Raw genomic sequence first — 22,810 nt, forward strand, 5'->3', positions numbered from 1 at the left:
AATTAAATGAAACACTAAACTTTTCCTAATATGAATTATTACAGTCTAAGCATTCTGAATTCGATTAATGAATGAAATAAATTTCAGACATAAAGATAAAATAAATGCCTGTGTTAGAGGTTTTTTTTGTAGAAACTAGTGACAAATGAACAAAGAATAATCTTATTTAGTAAATGAGGTAGAAATATGACTTTTAATTGCTGTGAAGTTGCACAGCGACACCGACTCAAATCCAGGAAGCCAAACCTCAATTAAAAATTCATTAATTTTACAATAATGATTTACAAAGTTGTTCTTCTGTCCAACATGTGAGGAGCTGAAATCAACTTAAAAATTACAAATACCTACACAACAAAAAGCCAAAAGCTTGATTTGACTATGATTAAAAAAAGACAACTACATAAAAGGATACAGTCTGAAGAATCAAACTGATCAGGGGTGAAAGTTCCTATTGTCCACTGAGTCACACACTGAGGCCGGTTGCAGCAAGTCAGTGGGATGGATGGGAGCCAGACAGCCTGTCGTAAGGCACCGCCAGGCCGATGTTGTAGTTGTAGCCGTGTGACTCGGTGTAGTCTGACCTGCAGATGGGCAAGATGTGATCGTGTGACGACGCGTCCTCAGAGAAGTCGTAATGGCAGATGACTCCCCGGTGTCTGAACCATGAAAACACAAACAACAACATTAACAAAACATTACTTATTTCACACCAGAGACATGTCTGTTGAAGAGCTTTGTCTGACATAAGGGGAGGGATGATTTAAAAATCATTTCAGTTAGTTTTTGGATCTTCTTTTTTTTTTTTTTATTTACACCCACAAAGCAGCATGTAAGTGTGGTCACAGAGATGAGCAGCAGGTTGTCTGGGAGATGTTGAGAAACAGTAAAGTTAATGGAGCAACTAGCACGAGACAAGCTACCAGCCATCTTAACCACTAAACCATTTGTAATAATATTGCACTGTAATCACTTTGACAATAGCAACAATATAAACCCATTTAAAGGAATAGTTCAACATTCTGGGAAATACACTTTTTGGTCATCTTGCAAAGAGCAAGGTAGGTGGATTTTATCACACTTGATTCAGTTTCCCCTCTGTTTCCAGTCTTTATGTGATGCTAAGCCAAATGGCTGCTAGCTGTAGCTCCAGCTTTACTGTACAAACATGAGAATGTTATCGATATTGTCTTGGCAAGAAAGCAAATAAGCACATTGGCCAAAATATCAAGCTATTCCTTTAAGAAAGTGACGAGGTGAATTTGCTATTATGAAACCTGAGGCGCAGAGAGGCGGTCAGTTCCCTGAGTGTTTCTGACTCATAGACTCTGTCGGCTTGTGGGAAATGGGAGGTAGATGTAGTGATCTCGACATATCTGGTTAAAAAAAGGAAGAAGAAGAAGAGTGTGGGATCAGTGACCTGCGGTGAGCTGTAAGGTCGTCGTCTGTGATGCAGGCCCCCCGTGGCGACTTGTCATCAGGGATGTTGGCTGTTACCAGGGTGCTGGTGTTAAAGCGTACATGCCTTACAGGATGCCTGTAGCCAAGATTGGAAACAACACACTCAGTATAAAATATGTACATCTCTAAAATGGCAAATGTAAAGATATCTTACTCGTGTGTGGATACTAGAATCCTTAATTCTATATTATTAAATCGTTGAGTCTCTCTTTATTAAAGAGTTTGGTCTTGACCTGCTCTATATGAAAGGTGTCTTGGGATAATATTTGTTATGAATTGGCGATATGTATATAAATAAGGATTGGTTGAATGAGTTAAAAAGTCTAAAAGTGTCTTAATTCTAATTTTTTCACTTGTATGTGACAAAAGAACGCACGTTTTCTAATCAGTGATGAGCAAAAAGCTGTGAAGCTAAATGAGAAGAAAACTAAGCACCTACACTCACTGGGTTGATGGGTTTTGTAAATGTTCTAATTAACTCTAATGTCACAGACACACACCGTGACATGTTAGAAACAAACGGAGACGCTCAGTTACAAAAACAGATGTGAGATGCGTGCATCTCTGCTCAGTGACTCCGAGGAGAGAAAATCTCACCTGTTGTGCATCTCCCACAGCTTCGCTCCCATCCTCGTCTCCCACACACACACCAATCCTTCGCCTCCGCCGCTCACGATCTTCCAGTCGTCCGCTTGCACCGAGGTGACCCCCAGGTGGTGGGCGTACAGGGATGCCGCAGAAGAGCCGGCCCGTAGGTCAAACACCCTCACCCTGAATCACAGCAGTGAGGAACAAATGCTATTAATTTAATTGTATTTCAACTGTATCACTCCAACTAGGTCAATGAGAAACATGATGCATTAGTGTGTTTATAGTCTGTGGGTTGTTGTTGGTGACCTTTTTAGGAACACTCGAGCTGTGAGTCTAATAACAGGATAGTAACTGAAGAGAGTACAATAGTATCACAGTCACTTCCAGTGAAGCCTGGTTATTTTGGATTTCATTTCCTGCTAACGGAGGCGGGGGCTCCAAGACCGCACAAGAGCGAGTGCAGTTTGTCAAAGAGTGCATTCATTTACAGACAAAAGGACACTATTCTCGATTTTGAAGAAACATCCAGCCAAGAGATCAAAGGCAAATACAAACTGAAGCACATGTGCCATTGCAGGCTTTACTTTCATCCTCATTTGCTTAAAGGACAACTCTGGTATTTTTAAATGTGGGTCCCTTTGTTACATATTTAAGGTTCAGAATGACTAGTAAGTACAAAAACATTTGGAACTGGTCCAGCGGATTGCCCCTGCCAGCAGCCGAGAACCAGCTTCAATGGTTCTTCTTTGGAGCAATTGCACAAGATCCACCAGTATATCCACCAAAAGGGCTTGTTCGTGCCACTGATTGTTATTCAAAAGGTCTGACAACATTAAGGAAAAGGTCCCTACGGAGAAAATCCTTTTTGGTTGATGAAAGAGATGTTATATCGCTAGATTCAAAGTCATTTTATATGGGAATTGCTGGTCTACTGATGTCTCGATTGTTTGTGTTATTGTGTGACCCTGGTGTTTTCAAGGATTAGTTTGGATCCACACAATATTTGTGTAATACACAAATAACACAAACAAACGAAGTGATCAAGGCAGCGGTAGACCAGACACTCCTGTGTTCTGCGAGGTAAAAATGTAGGTTTTGTCAGTGGACCCTGGTGGGCTTGAATAGCATGATACAATAGCTGTTTCTGGTTAAAAACAAAAAGGATCTTACAGGTCTGCCTCTGCACTGATCCTTTCCGTAATGTTGTCATTATGAACAGCAATCTGAGCAGTCTGTCAGTGGCAAAGCACAAACACATTAAATGGACGTACTTTGATCGGACATAATTGCCCTAAAGGATTACGTTGCAGCCATTTGCCGCCCATTCAGTGCTGCTGGACCAATTCCAAAAGTTTTTGTATCTTACAGTCATTTTGAACCCAAAATATGCAAAAATAGATCCAGGTACTATTAAAAAAAAATAGTGTTATCCTTCAATCTTAACAGTATCATCTCCTGTAATCATTTACCAGGATACATTGAGCACATTCACTGGATATGGGCCAGTAAAAAAATAAATGTACAATACTATGGAGAAGATATAAAGCAGGTGTGGTATACGGACAGAAACTAAACAAACAGACCAACTAAACATGATAACTTATGTTCCGACAATTTCGAAAAATCCATTATGATAAAAATTGAGTATTGCAACAGTAGACAAGAATGTAGACAAAAGTAGATCAAGTTAGACACAAAGCTGCTGAACATCTAAACACCAGAGAATAGTGAATAAAAAGAAAAAAACATGAATATATGGTTTGCAAATAACAGCAGGTATAAATACAGTCTACAGCTGTTAAAATATGAATTATATCAAAAAGAAGAAGAAATATAAAATCACATTATATATGAGACGTGCTGAGTGTTTATGGTGTGTGGTAGCACATGCATCTATTACAACTTAATTCACTGAATTGATGAATTATTTAGTTTTTGTCTTCATTTTGTATGATTTTGGATTCATTTTTATTCCCGGTGTATTTATTTTCATAAATAATCTCATTTAGATATTTGCTTTTTAGTCTTTTCTCCAAAGCACTTCATTGATTCAGCTTTGAGAAGAGTGAAATACACTTTTTATGACATAATTATTACTAAGGTAATAATTATTAGTAAGTTATTACAGTACAGTATAACAGAACCACTATTACCGAATTAGTATTTATTAAGGATAAAGGGCCGTAGGAGCAGGATTTTAACTTGCTGGGTTTCATGAGCAAAACAAGCCCAGGGGACCTCCAGCTCCATCTGTTGGCACTGTGGCTTTATTGCAGCTGAGAGCATCCAGGACACGACTCTATCCAGGCTCCATCTTCTTCCAAGACTTCATTACCATAATTAAATTCACTTTGGGGACTCAGACAGATTTCATTTCCTCTTCCAAACATTCTTAAAAGAATCAGAGTTAAATGGCTAAATGGGCACCGCGGACTTGTTGTCTGAGTTTGCTTTGCCTGTTTAGTGGCATTACGTGATGGAAGCACACGTTTAAACAATGAGGACTGAACATTACTGGCAGACCGCAGGGAACCATAAATCTAATGTTGGAGGCGGCTCTGTCTTTAGTGAGCTGTCAGTGGCCAGACTCCTCTTCATTAATCAGGAGGAGCTCTAATAAGAGGAGTCGGGGAGAGGCTCGGATAACTTCTGGTAGTTTCCTACAGCTAGACGAGCCATTAATCATCATACACTGAGGATCATGTTTAACGCAAACGTGTGACAAGATTATAACATATTTTGCCTGCATGCTATGCAGACATTGCAGTTTCAACCTGTGAGTTAAGACCACCTCGGTCCTTCTCTGTGCCAAGACCGGGACAAGATCAAGTCAAGAATGAGGCTAGATTTGATATGATACGATGATATGAGGGTAGATGTTTGATAGAAATTCGGTCATAAAACAAACGACTACACAAACTTTGGTCAGATGATGGCACTAGATGAAAGGTAGGGGGGAGCACTTAAGTTTGTACAATTCATCCTCAGGGCAACATGAATCATGGAGACATTTTGCAAATGGAAGCCTCACGGTGACAAGTTGAGGAAAAGTCTTGAGGATCATCCAAGTACGTAGGATTCATTGTCTGGAAAAAAAATCGACCCGAAAGTTTGTGCCAAATCGTCTGTTCAATGTTACAATTTTTCACCTGCAGATGATGCAAGAGGAAACGTCAGGAGATCACCAAAAGTCAGTGAGAATCATCCTCGGAGGACCATGAAAGTCCGTACAAAATGTCATTGCGGTTCATCATTTTATGAGAGATTTCATTCTGGATCAAAGTGGTGGATCCTGATCAACAAACCAGCATTACCATTCCTAGAGCCGTGTTGCTGCTGTGACTAAAAACCACAGTGAAGACATTTTACATTTTTAAATTGGCAGGACTAAATCCAGTCAAATCCAAGCCTCGAGGCTGGACTCAAGAAGCGCAGTCCTGCATTGCGATAAGTGAGTAACAGCCACAGGTATGACAGTCGCTATTTCTTCCCCGTCTTATTCAGTATCCAATTTTGCTCTTTACTCGCATCTTTTCTTGTTCGCACAGACGTGGCTTTCTTCCAAATGGCCTTCATCAGGACCCCTCATTTGCTCCCTTGGATCTCGCGAAAAAAACAGAGGGACAAAAATCATTTGGACAAAAAGAAGGGATGCATTAAGCTTTGGCCTCCAGCCACCCTGTCAGAGGGCCAAGATCACCGACTGGCCCTCGGTCTCCACCATTTCCATTTGTCTTCAACTGTGCGCTGCATCAGCTGGGGCCAAAGTAGGGGAGCCAAGCTAGTGTGTGAATCTCTCTGAACAAAACTACACATCTCCCAGAAAGCACAAACCAAAAGTAAAGCAGAAAGGAATTGGATTAACACTCTACCACTGCTCTGGCAAGAAAGCGACCATTTCAATTCCTCAGTCAAAACAATGCTGAGCATTTTCATTTGGCACTTGACTGAACATCTTTAACGAAGCATTTTCTGTTTGTACAGTTGCTTGGAGTCACAACTGGTAAGGAGATGAAAAAAAAAAAAAAAAACACAACCTAAACAATATGATATGGTCTGTCTTTCGCTTTAAGCCAGCTACTTAACAGCCAGATGGATTTGGTGCTGAATAGAAACAGCGGGGGCAGCTTTGGACGAAGGCGCGCCAGGGATTTTTGTTTTCCTGCCAGCTCACGCACCGCAGCACCCGCTAACGAGTGCAGAATAGATGAGAATGGCTCTTTTATGTGTCTTTTCCTCATCTGGAGAGCCAGGTTAGCAGTGTGGCAAGTGTGTGCACATGCATGCATGCGTGTGTTGTCGCTGGCTGGAATCAAGACGACAAGACTTTGTTCTCGTGTAGTGTCCCAGGTAATAGAGACAGACATCTCTATTCAACATAAAGAACAAAACGTCGCACGACAAAGTAATTCAATGCCACTGTCCTGTATTTATTTTTTATTTTTTGAAACCAAGCCTTTAGACACTTTGTCTTTTCAAGGCAGCAGAGAGACGATTAAGTGTGAATAACGCACAAATTGAATAGAGCCTTGTCTTCTCACGCACTTCTTAAACACCTGTTCCTCTCTGCAAGTGCTATAGCCTAAGCTTCCCCGGCCCATTCATCAGGTGTCACTGTGGGAAACCTATTCAACATTTCAGCTTAAGTTCTCAGCTCACCTTCAACCGTTTGTGACGTTTAAATGAATCCCAGAGTGTTAGTATTCAGTGATCTCCGAGAGTTCTCCGGTGTGAAAGTGTGTGATTTTGCCAAAGTGTCCTACCGCCTGTCTTTGTTTCCACACACCAGCAGGTGAGGCGGACCGTCTCCCAGGTTGATGCAAGTGAAATCTCCCGGCGAGTTGCCGACGCACATCACAGGTTTGCCCGTCTCTAGGCTGTAGATGTGGATCTGAAGGGCAAAAACAAGCGTGAGCATCAGTCTTTTGAGGTATAAAATTCAGTCTTCCTGCAAATGCACAGTCATCACTAAAGTTGCAGAAAGAAGTGAAGTTGCCTGACAGGGCATTACCACGTGTCTGTTGATGTCTATGGGTTGTAGGAGGTGATTGCAATGGGCTTGCTTCTTTTACCTCGTAATCATGATTTGATTAAAATCCAATTACAACGAGTAGAAGGCCTTGATGGCGAACATGAATAATTGTTCTGATATTCTGACTTAGATCTGACGTGCAGAGATTCATGTACATTAAATTAATTGTGTTATATTTCCTAACTCTTTCAAATCCCCCTTTTTACCTTTAATTGTATCCTATTAAGCTGAAAGTCTATAAATTGCTGTGTACATGTTGGGCGAAAGTTCAAAGATACATCAAACCACATTGATATTGGATATCATATGAACAAAGGGCAAATACAGCGAGCTGAAGTGATGCTTTGCCAATTAATTAAAAGAAAAGCAGTATTTAAGTGTTCAATCTGAAAAAAAAAAAGAAAGAAAAAACAAATCAGCCTAGGGGCGTACTTCAATTACAGACAGATCAGATGCACACCATTGCCTCTGGCTCGATGGCTGGAGCTAACTTTCTTCATGCAAGTTACAATGATGTCATCTGGAGCTGGCCTAATTGGTCAATTAGCGGCTGGTGTTTTCTCATCCAAATGAGACAGAACAAACAGGATAACCGCCAGGCAAAATTGACTTTGAATAATTAAAACAATAAAGAAATTAAACCGATGAGGGAAGGACAGAAGGAGAGAGAGCCAGAAGGTAGGGGAGAAAAGGAAAGACAGGCAGCGGGAAAGAGAGAGAGAAAGAGAGAGAGAGAGAGAGAGAGAGAGAGAGAGAGATGGAGGGACAGCAGCAAAGATAAAGAAGTTTGAAGGAAGGGGCGAAAAAAAGAGGCATGATGTAAGCCTCAAGGAGGTGCCAGCAGTTTCTGTGTGTCCTTTATTTGGGCCAAGCAGAGCTTTAATCGTGCACCGCCCCGGGGCAAATCACACCGGACTTTGAAATGACAGCTTGATAGGATTTGGACAGCGGAGGAGAGGGGGATGAGTTGAGAAAGAGGAAGGAGGAAGGGGGGGCGCAGAAATTAAGGTTCAGCCTGCTGTTTTCAGTGCGTCATTACAGCTTCGGGAAGATATTTTTTTATTAAATATCTGGCCAATTCGCCCACTATAATGAAGAAATGTCGCTGAGGGAGGCATAGGAGCTGTTCTGTGATTATATTGGGGGCTGCTTGGAGACTGTAGCAGTATGTGTTGGTGAAGAATAATCATGAGAATGACTATAGGTGAGTTGTTAGGTTAATGCACTTGCTGGAGCCCCAGTGAGGCTTGCAGACAAAAGAAACTCTAATGGTAGCTTGTACTGGGATGTTAATATAATTATTCACTTTGCTTTTAAAGAGATGAAAAAAAAAAAACATTTGGCCAAAGAGTAGAATTTGGTTAGGTTCTTCATTAATCTTAAGTGAAATATCATAGACCAGGAATGACAAAACATGTTTTTACTCCAATCAAAGACTCCGCCAGTCAATTTCACTGATTAATGTTCCATCAAGCAGAGAGAAGAACAAGTGAAATCACCAGTTACAAAAAGCTTTGAATGAAATCCATCGAGTGTTGGCTTTCCGTGGCTCATGATTTCCCATCCCTGTCATACACAAACACCCACATCTGAAACAAATATGGATTCAGAGCTGCATTTGGTTTAGACATCATGTGGACAAACAGAGATTAGCACACTGGACCAGACGGACAATACTGGCAGGTTTGTGTTTGGTTGTCATTTGAGAGCGGGGTCTCAAACCTGCTTAAAGTAACTCACGCAGGAGACGCCTCTTTGCAAATGCTTCCTGAGCTCAGATGCCAGTTTTGGAAACCCGCACTTGATATTCTCAGGTATACTGTCGTTGCATTGTTTAGTGTATTTTCCGCAGTTGCAGAGGAGCCTGTGTGCACTTGAATTTGTTTTCTCCCTGGACAAACAAGAAGCTTATAACAAAGGAACAAGAAAGCTAAAAGCCAAAACACAAAGAGGAAGTTAAGTTGAGCTTCTTGGCTCACTTGGGGTTTTGTGGTTAGATGCTGTTGGCTATTGCCCAATCTAATTAAACAAATTCAGGATGAATAAATAAAGTAGCGACCCCAGAGCCATCCACTGAGTCAACTCTGAAAACACATACTGGAATTTTTACTTTCTAAACGGCACCGTTCACGTGTTCAAGGTGCTGTAATAAGTGCAAGAGTGCTGCATGCTGGGTAGGGGGCAGTCTCCTGGGCAGCTAAGTATGCATGCTATGCAGTTACACAGCTTCATTGAAGTGATATTCAACCAGCTCAGTTCAGGTCAGCAGTCACAGTGATTGGTTCCCCACCCTTATATTGAAGGTCCTCGCTATAAAGTATTTTCCCTCGTGTTCTCCAGTCCCTGACAGCAGGTAACTTTTACCATCACTTTACAATCTTTTTGTATGACTGCGGCGAGTGACAAGGTCATCTGTACGTTTTATAATCAAATAATGTTGTGTGCGATGTGAACTGGCTGTTAGGGATGAAGAAGAAAAGCCTGAAAACTAGAGGTTTTAAAAAAAGAGACATTTTTTCTTTACCTCAATAGATGACCCCATGGACTGAGTACATGGTCCTGGTGTATTAATGTCATGACCCTGATCCGTGACAATATTTGTTCAGCCATACATTTAAAAAACCCATGTGCATACACACTGCACATCAAGCCATTCATTCAGCCATCCGTGCATCCAGCCAAGCCTCTGAACCCGAGGCAGTGAGAGGATGACAGGTTTTCTGACTGCACTTGTGCTCTGTGGTAGATTCACTGCAGTGGGTGGGTAGTTTGCCAGTGGAGATGCCAGCTTGTGTTGCGTGCCCAGCCACGAGCTGGGCGTACGCCTGGGTGCCCCCAGTCCACTGGCAAGAGGCTGGCCAGTGGTAATGAGGATCTGGAGACTGGCTCTGACCACACATACACACACACACACATATATACACACCCACTAACACCAACAAAGATGGGGAAGGCTTGAAGACAAAGCCACATGCCAAATGATAATGCGTGCCCAAATTTGAAAAGGAATCATCTATATTATCGACACAAGGCAGCTTTTGTACTTCAAGCTGCAAGGTTTTGTTAAGAAAAAAAATGCAGCAAACTCGACGAGCACGGCCGACTCTGAATCCAAACAAAAACACGATGATGTGGTTGAGTTCATCTGGGTCAAAATGCCGCAAAAACGAAAACTCTTTCGTGAGGCAAAAAAGTGTGAGATGACTTTCTTGGATTCCACCTCGATGCGTTCTGACAGATTTTAATGAAGCATATGTCTCCTCACTGAGGACCGCATAAAATAACTGGCATCACTAACGGTTCCATGTTTTGTCTTTGTCGTATGAAAATTGCTGTTAGAAGCGTGACAAGAGTGACAGACAGGTTAATTAAATTTGTGAAATGTTTTAATTGGCAGGAGAGATATGTGGATCATGAATTGACATAATATCGATGGGGGTTTGTGCTAAGCTCTTTATGGAAACAAAACAGTTTGAAAAGCTTCTTTTCTGCAAATAAAGAGAACTGCTTTTTATCCTCACCTCTTTAAAAAACGGTAGAGAAAACATGTTTTTTGTCTAATAACTGATTGATTATATTGTCTATAAAATGTCAATAGAGTGAAAAAAGGTCTTCAAATCCAGTTTCAGATATTCAGTTTAAAATTATTTAAAATTCAGAAAAAGCAGCCAATTTTCAGCTAGCATGAGGGAATGATTAACATTTTCACTGCCTGTTAACTGATTATCAAAAGAGTTACCTCTTGATTTTTTTTCTCCAATGGACTGATTGATTAATTACTTAATTCAGATTATTCTATCGGACTACCTAAAATAGGTAGTCCGATAGAATAGTTTCAAGTTTACTTTAGATCCAATTAAATGAATCCATTAAGAAAAAACACACAGCAGATATTTTCCACATTAAAAATATAATTTTCTCTTCTTACTGTGTACTTCAACATCAAAACCTCTTTCATCCTCATCACTTGTTTCTTCCTACGTACACGGTTGATTAAATGGACGACTAAAAATGTTCAACAGTACGTGGGCTTTTGCCTCCAATGTATCGCCCAGCGCAGCTTGGTTTTATGCCGAGCTGAGGCCGGTGAATCCCTCACTGCTGCTCTCTCCTCGCTCCACTATGTGGTGCTTTAGCGCTGCCGCTGAATCAGTGCTACAGCGCATCAGCTGTGCTTTTCTAACAGGGGATGATGTCAGCGCAGAGACTCTGCCAAAAGCACGTCAGTCACAAACAGATTGCCGCACACGCAAACACAGTGTGCTTGGGTGGTACTTGCTGTTTTAAAGCTCGGTCTCTAGGGCAACTGGCATCTGATTTATGAGCGAAAAATCTACCTTTGCATCCAGCAGCTTTGTCTATCATTTGTTTTCTCCATTAATATTGACAAAAAATAGATCTTGATGAAGTGAACCTGAAAGTATAATGACTTGCTGCACTGCTGCCTCTTGACCGTCTCATGGCTCTTTGTACTTTCTAAGTAAAGGGCTTAGAGTAAATTACTGTAGGTGCATGGGATCCTTAGAAACACAATATTATCAGAAGCAAACAGATGCAGCTTTGGGAAAACAGTTTATCAAACTACCCTTTAAAGGCTTTAGTAATTGGGAGCAGAGCCCAAGGAGAGCTTGTCGTTATTTAACATAGCTATGTTTACTATATATAAATCCCCTACAGGTACATCACGTTCATTTCTAAGAGGACCCTGAGAGTCTACGGGGACGCACAGTTATAGTGATCACACTGTCAAGAGACCCAGCTTACATTTACACAGCTCAGATGCATTTTGAGAACAGACTTTGTTTTTGCGACGCATCTAAATTTCAAATCAGCTTCAAGCATGGACCAGATTAAATGTAACAAAATAAAAAGTGTGGTCCACATTTAAAAGGCCAGAGGCACCAATTCTCCCAAAAGTCTTTTGAGAGAGCAGGGGAGATGGCCGTTTCAGCCAGTCATTAAACTGATAATGGCCCACTGCCAAAACCTCTGTCCTCACTGCTCTCCTCCCGATGAATCATGTTACTAAAAGAAAACGTGCGTCTTTCCATTTGAGCCAACCAAATTATTTACCTTGTACAATTTCCCATTTTTTCCATTACGCATCTACTGAGAGCACAAGTCACCTTGTTGAGTCTATTGGAAAACTTTCATTTCAGTTAGTAAGGTCAGGGTAGGGTTTGATTTATTTATTTTTTTATCATTTTATTTTTTATGCTTCGCCATCTACTTCAGCAACATTCAAGGTTTTGGTTCGGTTTATTTGTCTATTTGTCTAATGCACAAAAGAGGCCTTGATACACTTCCATCAATGCTATTAACATACAAACACTAGGTCATTATTCCAAACACATAACAGAGTGCTGTTCACGATGGACTAGACAATTATCATTGCAATATGTGAATTGGTGGCAGCGTATTTACTTCAATTAGCATTCAAAAAAACAGGGCCTCTAGAGAAATAGACTTTTTCTGAGTGCGGTACTGTTCAACATTAACACTGCAAGTATGGCTACACTGTGCATCATTATATTTTCCTTCTGCAGTAGTTCTTTGAGATGTATGCTCTTATTAAGTGGCGCACTCAAAAAAGAATAAGGAGAGAATTAGCAAATGCAGCAACATGGGGAGCAGATGTGTTGTTCAAACAAAATGTTGTTCCTCCTTGTGCAAGATGAGACATCTTTTATAAGCAATACAGTTTTTTGAACACCGATTAGGATCAATGAGGTTCTCATTTAAAAACCGAATGGTGCAGAGACACTAAACCCACCTTGTTTCCTCCATCATGCATGGCCCAGCCAGTGCGCTTTACACCAAGTGCAACAAGGGAGTCAGAGGCATCTAAGCAGGTAACAGGATGACCGTAGACTGAGTGCAGCGTCTGTGGTTCCTCCTCCCGGGGGTCCAGCAGGTACACGGTCTCTCCTGCTGCCAGGGCCGCCAGCGGGCACTGCTGCCCCCTATCTGGCACCAAAACCAGCCTGTCTGCCTGCCAGACGGGTGAGACAGAAGCACAATTTACTTAACTTACAGAGCAGTAATATGTACAAAGCTCTCTTCAAAGATTTAACTCAATTTCACTGCATTTGTGATGTAGCCTGAAGGCCAAAATGACTATATTAAGTCCAAAAGTTGCACGGAAAAGGAAATAATGTCAAAAACAAAAAGTGAAATAAGGATTATCCACAAACATGTGTTCAGTTTCCATGAAGCCAATTTATGTTTGCGACTGAAGATTATTTTCATTTATCGATAAAACGGATGATTTCGAAAATATATGTGTAAAATGCCCATTATATGGTTTTAAATTGTTTAGTGCGAACACCAGTCCAAAATCCAAAGATATTCAACAAACAATCATATAAATCTGAGATAAGCAGAAAAAATTTCATATGTTAGAAGCTGGAGCAAACATTTTTGTTTGATAGCTGATGGAAACAAAATGATTAATCGACTGGTCATTTCAGTCATTTCAGCGCTGGCACAATTTCTTCCCTGAAACTGTCAATGTGGAATAATTCCAGTGTGTGAAATGCTTCCATCATTACTTCACATCAAACAATTTTACATTTTTAGATGAAACTCACACGAGGAAAATGTGTGAAGCACAAACTATTAATTAACACGATAACACGTCGGCGTGGAGCACTTCATAAATATGAGGAATTCAAATGCCAAACTTACAGCCTTGGGTAGCTGAGTCCGGCAGAGTGTCCTCCAGTAGCCGCGATCGTCGGCACGGTCCAGCCGAACATCGGGCCCAGCGGCAGAGGCCAGGACAGGACTGTCACGGCTCAGGGCCAGAGCCTGGATCCCCGCTGGGCTCTGGTAGTGGTGGATGGGCTCTCCACCTGTCACTGTGCTCCACAGGTCCACGCAGCCTATAGCCGAGAGAGTGAGGGTTACACAGAATGCTAAACTTCGTATCTAACCAGCTCAGTAGCCCTTGTGCAATAAGGCAAAAGCTCATTTCGGAGACACAAAGTCCTTCTCCAGTTTGATCATGTCAAAGAATTTCCTGAGAATACATTTATTGCATGTGATGTCAGGACAGGATCCCACTGCATAAGCAGACATACACACTCACCGTCTTCATAAGCAGCAGCAGCCACCGTGCTGTTGACTTGGACATGACTAACATGAGGTCGAGGGTCGGAGTCAGCTGAGAGGCTGTTCGTCTTCAGGTAAGAGGCCGTCGAGTCCCAGTGCAGCGTATCCCACAGCCTCACATCCCCAGACGTGTACCTGAGATGAAAGCGAGCACATCACGTCATTATTTAAATATTTAGGTTTGTACAAAAAAAAAAAGGCTGATGAATGCAGCAGCAGAATGATTGCCCATTTCCCATCACAAGCTGAGAAGTTTGTCCCTTCGCGAATACCTGACGTCACCCTCTCACCACTGAATCATTTCCCCTCTCACACTTCCCTCCTTTACTCACTCTGACTTGTTGTTATTTTGTTTTCTAAAATCTTTGTTACATGATCTTTCGAGGATTACAGGGGTGTTGTTTGGGCGGAAGAACGCTGAACATTTCAGCCCGCACTGCTGGTCTCTTGTCAGAATGATCCACAGCATAAGTCTCTACGTTTTGAGAAACCTGTGCAGTTATAAAACTTTGATTGTATGACTATACAAAGAGCTTTTAAGGTAAAAATATCTTAAAGCGTCTTTTCTTTGGCATTATTTTTTTTGTAATTGTTTGATCATTTGGTGTTTTAAATTTGCATTAGAAAATGTAATAGAAAGTTTTGCACTGTTCAAGTAAATATAACAAGAAAAACTGCCACCAACCATTTTGCGTGATAAAAAATAGTGATCAAATTATTAGTAATTATAACAGCAATCAGATTAATCAACAATGTTTCAGCAATGCTTGAGACAACTGGGAGCTTCTAGCACACATACTAAAAAAAATCTGAAAACAAGACATATGAAGAGGTCATATGAGGCTCTGGAAAACTGCAAAGGGCCTAACAATTAATCAATGAATACTAAAAAATAATCAACTAATTAGTCAGCAGCCCTATACTTCTGATAAAGGTTATTTCTCTCTCTTTTAAATAAAGTTGAATCCAACTGTAATTCTTCCCCTGACCTTTTACTTTTCCTCTTTAAGAAACTGAAAGCTCTCACTCCATTATCATTTGTATGAGCAGCACCGTCTACCTAACTGCGCCACAGACCAGGCCCTTTCTGCGCCCGAAGGCAAACCAACAGATGAAATCCAGCCAGTACCTCACAGTATGCAGTGAAGAGGTCAACAGAGGTTGCCAATCTCCTCCGTGGTTGTTACTTTTGCATCAGTTATGCAAATGTCTCAGCAACCTTGCTGCGCTAATGATTTACGGATCTTAAAAATACTTCACATAGCACCGAGGAAATTAAATCCATATATCCAGCAGCATTTCATCAACAGGCCGGCATATAAAACCCCCAAGTAACAACACAGTCACCCCGTGGCACCGAACAAGCTTCTGTTCTGTTCCTTCGTTCCCTTCGCCCCAGTCAACGAGCTCTCACTGTGGGAGACGACAAACTGCCAGCATTACCACCTCCACAGATACCATCATGTCTGAGCAAGTATCCACCTCGCAGCCAGAGCGTGTGACACAGTGACTGCAAGTGTGACAGAGGGTGTACATGTGTGCGCCCGTATGTGTGTGTGCGTGTGTGCGTGTGTGTGTGTGTGTGTGTGTGTGTGTGTGTGTGTGTGTGACTGGCATCGCAGGGTTTGGCAGGAAGTAAACAATAGGAACACACACTTTCACTTAATTGGTACGTCACCTCAATCGACAGGATGATGATGCTGAATATCATCCAAGTAATTCGTCAAAACTTTTTATGTGCGGCAAACTTTGTGCAGAGACTATTGGCGTTCCACAGATTTGGCCTTTTTACTTCACTGTGAGTGAGTTGCTGGGTTAATGAGACAATACAATGTCTGCTGTTGCCTTTTAAGTGCGAAATCTCATTCAGCTGCTTTTCTTACAAGATTTTGTGGACGCAATTGAATCTAATTACTCTTCACTGCTGCTGCAAGTTCAACAAATTTAAGTACTTTCACCCCTTAAGTACCAATGGTGGGAAACGTATTGATGTTGTGAATTCGTTAATAGGAATGGCATAAAAAGGATTTAAGTGCATGTTTTTAAGATTTTGCAAAGCACCTGATTTGATGTCTACACTGTTTTGGTAATGATTTCTCCAGTGAGACACGGCAGGGCTAAGGGGAATCTAATCACATCGCTCCCCGGAGATGCTGCACCTCTCCATGTGGGCAGTCTATCAGGCTCCAGTGGCTCCACACAATCTGTCACTGTCCCAGCCCAGTTTGCCCAGTTTCATACACTCCTCCCTCACCAACCACTGCAATGAGGAATGCACAGCAGTAGCAGTGAATGTAACAATATGCAGAAATGCGACAACCTCAATATTGATTTTTGCTAATGCTGTTGGGTGTCTCAACTGCTGCCAACAAATGTGTAATCAGCTCATGTGAGGATGTGTCAGTGCTGCATTAGTTTTCCATTTAAGAGATTGTTTAAGACGAATGATGATGAAGCAAAGACGTTTCGCGTATTTTATGTCTCAGGGTGAATAAATGTCTGAGGAATTTTGTACAGTTTTTTTCTATTTTTTTGTGATTGTGTTGAACACTGAACGCTGAGGGGCGTCATAGTGAGCCACGATCTCACTGTTTCATTACACCCCTTGTCATCAAGCAAAGCTCTGAACTCCTGACTGCTCTGTGACCAACAGCAGAAGACCAGTTGCAGAGAGTTTTGAAAAGGAACATGCATGTTTCAGTAAGTAAATAGCAATCAAACATCTTACGTGCTCAACATTTCACTTTTCTGTTTGTTATGTGGTGATATTGTCCGGCTTTCTGTGGGTGGCGTTATTTCCTTACTAACCACCTTCGCTAATGCTGCTCACGTTTGAGCACCTTTTGCAGCTGCTATAAACGTCAAATGCAACATTCCCAAGAATAAGCTACCTAATGTGCCACTATTGTATTGTATTAGTCAGCTATGCATACCATCTACTGTCTAAACGTGGTATATCTTTAATTAAACAGGCAGTCATAAATCAGAAGATTTATCACCAAGATTTATTTTGTGCTATGATTTATGAGAGAGTGACAGAGACAACAAGGCAGATGAACTGAGAGTACGCGAGCAGTCGAAGTCACAGCTAACGTTAAAACACGTCGAGCGCCTGTCGGGAGTCCTTGAAACTCACCCAGCCAGGACAAAGTTATCGCAGGAGCTGACGTCACACAGCACCTTCCCCAGCTCGAACTGCAGCTGGCTGATGGATCCCACGCGATTCTAGACAGAAAAATATCATAATGTATGTTAAAACTGGCGGGCAGAGTGTTAATTTAACTGTACATCACTTGGCTGCATGAAGTCTTAGAAGTATTAAAGTGTTATTTTTTTCCTTCAAAATTAAAATGAGAGCTGAACTTTCCCATCATTGTCTGCCATTATGTTCAAATACTATTTTGAATAGTGTTTGTTGTATTGTATTGTATTTTTAACATAAATTACAGTTAAAACTGCAGCTGAGAGACATACAGTCCACGGTCTACTGCATATTCTACACAGACTTCATCTGTGCACCAATTTCATCAGACAAACTCTAATGTAGGTGTTGAATTTTGGTGAACAAAGTTGATTCTGATTTACCACACTGTGAACCCACCTTCCAGTTGGTGCGCACAGTTTTGGCAGAGTTCCTGCAGTCTCGCAGCGTGCTCTTCCAGCAGGGGGAGTCAGACACGCTGGCATCCCGGTGATAACCCTCACTTGTGCACATCCTGAACCACAGAACGCCGTCCTCGGCAAGGACTCTCCATGCCCTGCTCACCTGGGAGGAGACTGGACATTGTAACTGCGGATTGAGTCAGCATACATTATGAGCTGGCGTCACTTGATTCATTCGTGCTTAACAAGCCCGGCTGACTGCCAAACGGACTCCGTGCACCACGAGCTGTAGGTCGGCCATGCAAAATGTTATTTACTAATATATTCTATTGAAGTCCCGTAAGGTGTGAAATCAATTTTGAGCATTTCTGCATGCTGAAGGAAGTCCGATGTAACTGTAATCTAAGGACTGACAGTAAATAAAACTGAGATCAGTAAGCTGTGCACAGTGTGATCACTTTGCTGGAGAGGATATCATGGGGAGAAGAGAGACAAGAAATTCAGAGAGTGCAAGTTTTCTGCCTTTAAGGACTTTTATCTTGTCATTTCATCTGCAATCATCTGAGGATGATTTCATCTCAGTGTCTGACTGAAAAATCTCCTCCAGGCCTCCAAGCTGCAGACTTGGCTCCTTTACAGATCATCACCCACACCCTAACCAAAAGGTCTAGGAGTTGTAAGCTGTTTAATTAAAGTGTGATTTTGCCTTCTCAGCTTTTATATGAATAATTGTTAGGGGACTGAAGAGCTAAAACTGTCCAGTATTTCAAAATAGCAGAAATTTGAACCTCATTTAGTGTAGTAGCATAAATGTTTTTTTTTTTGTTTTGTTTTCATCGATCATCTTTATCGCATTGAGAGCCCTCAGATTTATTTACCACGTCTGTATGTCCGTGGGATCTGGTCTAAAGCAGCCGTTTTAAAACTGCAGTAGCACGGACTCTGTACGTCTGCAGTTTGGCGTTTTTGTTCACCCCTTTCATCACATATATACAAAATTAAGATGATTATACAGCCGTTCATTTGTTGTGCGGGTCCCTCCTTTCTGCAGAAGTCACTCCTTTCATTCATTTTACAATGCAAAGCTCTTATCCAGAATAATGCTTTCCCCTCTACAGCTTACCTGAGCACAGCGGCCAAGCTCAGTACAATTGAGATACTGGAATATCTTTGAGGCTAACTCGTACGGCAGCTCAACATCAAAGAAGGGAATGTCATTGACTTCATTCTGCAAGATAAAGGATTATATAGGATTACTGAGCTGATTCTGGACATCATTTCCATCATCACCACCACCACCACCATCATCATCATCCTCATACCAGGTCCTCAATGAGTTGATCCAGCAGCGCCTCCTCTTTCTTGACTTCTCTCTGCTGCTGCTGCTGCAGGGATGTGCTGCAAACATTGGTCATGTTATGATACTGCCTCTTTCTCTTGGTTCTCTCCTCCTGAATCCTGTCCAGCAGGGGACTGGTCCTCCCATCCAGCAAACTATGCGCAATGGACACATACTCAGGCTGATCCTCTGCCTGAGGTGCAGCTTTTTCTCTTCCCCCACCACCACCACCACCACCACCACATCCCTCATCCTCAGTCCGAACATCCTCTTCAAAATACCTATTTTTCACGTCTCTCTGGCCTGACTGACCAGGAACACCACAGGAAGGAGAGGGTGCACAAACAATTCGCTGATCCTCTTTTTGGCTCGTTAATTCTTCTTTCCAACGCTTCCTGAACACAGCAAGTTCGTCCTCGGCCATATTTCTCAACCATCGTTGACAAAAATGTAATTTTTCGGTGTCAGGAAGCGGTGGCGTCTAAATTTGTTGGTTTAACAGTCCAGTCAAGTGAAAACATGGCTCGGCACGGGCGCAAACTCAAGCGCGTCCTTCTCTGTAAACAGTCCGAGGAGGGACAACGCGCTGCTGCACCAAAGTTCCGCGAGTTTTTAATTCCTCACTTTTATTATAGACAATTCACGGGTTTTTGTTTTTGTTTGTTTGTTGTTGTTTTTTTGTGGCATCCATTGGCAAATATCATGAATATAAATGCATATATGTTCTATTCAATACATGTTCATGATTAATAAAAGTGCAACATTGATCTTTTACAGTTAGAAAAACAAGAGAAGAGAACACAATGTGCCATAGCACCCTGCAACAAAAGACTCCCCAGATCAAACCAGACAGGAGAGATTCAAGAGTTAACCATCGCATCTCTCTGTTGGGAAAAGATGATGTAAACCCCACACCATGTGACAATGTAATGAATAATACAGCAGAGAGAGAGAGACAGAGAGACACAGAGAGAGAGAGACAGAGAGAGAGAGAGAGAAAGGGGGAACGCAAACACAGTTGAGGTTTGATGAGAGCAGAGAAGGAGGGTCATATATCCTGAAGACTTAAAGAGAGACGGCCGGTTGTTGTGTCAGAGAAGATGTGCTGGCTGCCGATAGACCAGCCTTTGCTGCTGCCCGGTGACTCCACCTGCAGCGCCCGCCGCCCCTCGCCGTGCTCGGTGGCTCAGCTGCTCGCGTCGCGCCTGCGAAGGATCGGGGACCAGCTAGAGAAAGGCTGGACGGCCGGGGACGCGGGCGGCGGCCCGGGCTGCAGGGGCAAAGGGGCCGCGGCGGTGAGCGGCCGAGGCCACCTGGAGAGCTTCCTGCGCGCGGCCGTGCGCCTCAGCGTGCTCGTGCTGGCGGCCGCGAGGCGACACCTGTAGGGCGCGAGGCGGCAACAGCAGCAACAGGTGCGTAAAGAGCGTCACGTCACCTGCGTAGTCAAGTATGAGCTCTGTTATGAGGAGAAAAATGGATCAAATGTTATTCCTTAAAAAAGTAAAATAATCTTGAACACCTGCTGCAAGAAGATGATTTAACAGAAAAGTTAGTTGCAGATTCATGTGTCAGAAGTTTTCATTTCAGTCTGTAGGTTGAGAAAACTTGTACTTCTTTATTAGAAGATTATTATTATTATTATTAGAAAATTATTTGTTTTTTTTATTAATAAAGTGTAAAAAAAATATATCCTCTTAAAAGCTTGGAAATGTTTCCACACCCCAGCAACATTAAGCTTCGCGATGATCAGGAGAATCAGGCAAACACTTTAATTTAACATGACAATCGTAATTGCTCTAATTTTAAGATCTTCCAGCATTCAGTAATTATGCAGCCTCCTTCATTTCAACATTCGGATTTATTCTCACACACAAAACACAAAAACGGTAACAGGTTTGGCAAATACATGGTCATTTTTATTGTAAAATGTGGAAGGTTAAAATAAATAAATAAATAAATAAAAACATAATCCTAATTATACGCACAAATCGCAGGCAAACTAAGTTTTGGATGGATTTAATTTAAGGAATGTTTGATGAGGAGTAGTGAACGCTTAAAATCGCATGACTGAGGGTCTCATCAGCCATCCATTTGTTTTTTATCTTGCTGTATATCGTAAAATATCCGAAATATACTGTATATCGTATCTACGTCTGAGTAGATTGTTGGAGAATGAGTGAGCTAGATGCAAAATGCACAGTATTCACTTCATGGAAATTAGAATTACACTTTGCACCGTCGTCATTTTAAGCAGGTTAGTCTATTTACATTATGGATGCTTAAAGTAAATGGATTGTATGTACTGTTTTCTGTGCTGTAGATGGTGCCTTTAGGACCGCGCATGAGGAACGGGCTCTCATCATTTGCACTAAAAGCAGGGGCAGCACGAGAGTCGGATGGAAGAGGAGGAGGAGGAGGAAGAAGAAGCGGGGTTAAATGTGTGTTTCAGGGTCGGGCCTTTGTGTCTGACTGAACTCCAAACGTCACGCAGACTTTACTCAGGCCTGATGTGGATGCAGCGCACAGTTTGAGCTGAGCCCCAGCGGCCCTGCAGTCAGTCAGTCAGTCAGTCAGTCAGTCGCACGTCCTGCCCCCTGCGTGACTCTCCCATTCTGTCATACCAGTTACAAAACGGTGATGTAATCCTCCCCTGGTGCAGTGGAAGGGAAAGCTTACTAATAGGGCTCCTTTGAATCTTCACCTCCCACGACGCGAGTGCATCAGTGACTAAAAGAGGTTAAAGAGATCCGACCTTCAAATGCATCCAAGGCTGCAGTTAGTGCAGCAATCCTGAAGAATGCACTGAAACACGCCTGTTTATCAGCCTTGTAATGCACTGTACCTTTTTTTTTTTTCATCATAAGCTATACTGTAAGTGTACATGTCAATAATGAGAGGACGGATGTTTTTTATAGATATTTTCTACAGTGTTTAGATGATGTTTACACATTCTCCTGTGCTTTAGCCTTATCTGTTGGGCGCAGTGTTAAGTGGCTTTGTTTATCATAGACAAGATACAGGACCTGTGCATAGGAAGCTATGCTGTTAATGCTTTCTGTGATTTCTGGAAATAAGCTTTCCCTGATATATTAAGTGTAATGTGAGCAGAACTTGCTGAATCTGTCTTTTATAAAAGTGTGTGCTATTTATACTAATTAAATATTTCATATGGATTTTTAGTAGTTAAAATAATAAAATGTTTCTGAAAAAAAAAATCTGCAGGTGTCATTGTGATTAGAAAAGAAACAGGCTGGATGAAGTGAGCTAAAGTGCTTTAATTTGAAACTGAAAACATCTGCACCACAGCGTATTCTGCATTGTAGTCATACTGTCCATTACGCAATCCCAAAAATGATTTATTCTAAAGGAAATTATTCATATTAACATTCATGGGGACTAACAATAAAATCACATTTGGTGGATGGATGATTAACATGAGCTCCCGCTGTCAATGAAAACGCAAGTGGAAATTTATGGAAAGTCAAATCCGACTGATTTCAATATCTGCACCACACTTGATACAAATGTACAAAATATCAAGAGCGTGATGCCTGACTGGCATCACAGACAATTACACTATGTAGAGTTTACAGCCTGTCTAATTGAGTCGTACACTCAATATCTACATCACCTTACCATTTACTGACCAAGAGCTTATTTTACCTTCAGACTAC

At 41.8% G+C, this 22,810-nt stretch overlaps 1 protein-coding gene across 1 annotated transcript; it reads right to left on the minus strand.

Moving 5' to 3' along the window:
• Positions 1–9: 9 nt before the first annotated feature.
• fbxw8 (F-box and WD repeat domain containing 8) lies at positions 10–19,646 on the minus strand. The gene is made up of 11 exons (XM_070833017.1): positions 19,120–19,646; positions 18,921–19,025; positions 17,796–17,960; positions 17,331–17,419; positions 14,172–14,329; positions 13,769–13,965; positions 12,855–13,073; positions 6,813–6,940; positions 2,056–2,229; positions 1,418–1,534; positions 10–656 (listed from the first exon to the last, which is right to left on the minus strand). Exons 1-11 carry the CDS (start codon positions 19,558–19,560, stop codon positions 491–493), a joined length of 1,959 nt encoding a protein of 652 aa, XP_070689118.1. The 5' UTR covers positions 19,561–19,646; the 3' UTR covers positions 10–490.
• Positions 19,647–22,810: the final 3,164 nt, after the last annotated feature.

This window comes from Pempheris klunzingeri, chromosome 7 (assembly GCF_042242105.1).
Source record: "Pempheris klunzingeri isolate RE-2024b chromosome 7, fPemKlu1.hap1, whole genome shotgun sequence".
Classification (NCBI taxonomy): Eukaryota; Metazoa; Chordata; class Actinopteri; order Acropomatiformes; family Pempheridae; genus Pempheris; species Pempheris klunzingeri.

Excerpts from the sequence above, each read along its gene's own strand:
- fbxw8 (XM_070833017.1), bottom strand. The coding sequence starts at position 19,560 with ATGGCCGAGGACGAACTTGCTGTGTTCAGGAAGCGTTGGAAAGAAGAA. Across the intron at positions 13,966-14,171 it reads TGCTGCTGCTTATGAAGACG|GCTGCGTGGACCTGTGGAGC; the intron begins GTGAGTGTGTAT and ends TCTCGGCTATAG. Across the intron at positions 2,230-6,812 it reads TGTGGAAACAAAGACAGGCG|GGTGAGGGTGTTTGACCTAC; the intron begins GTAGGACACTTT and ends GCTGTGATTCAG.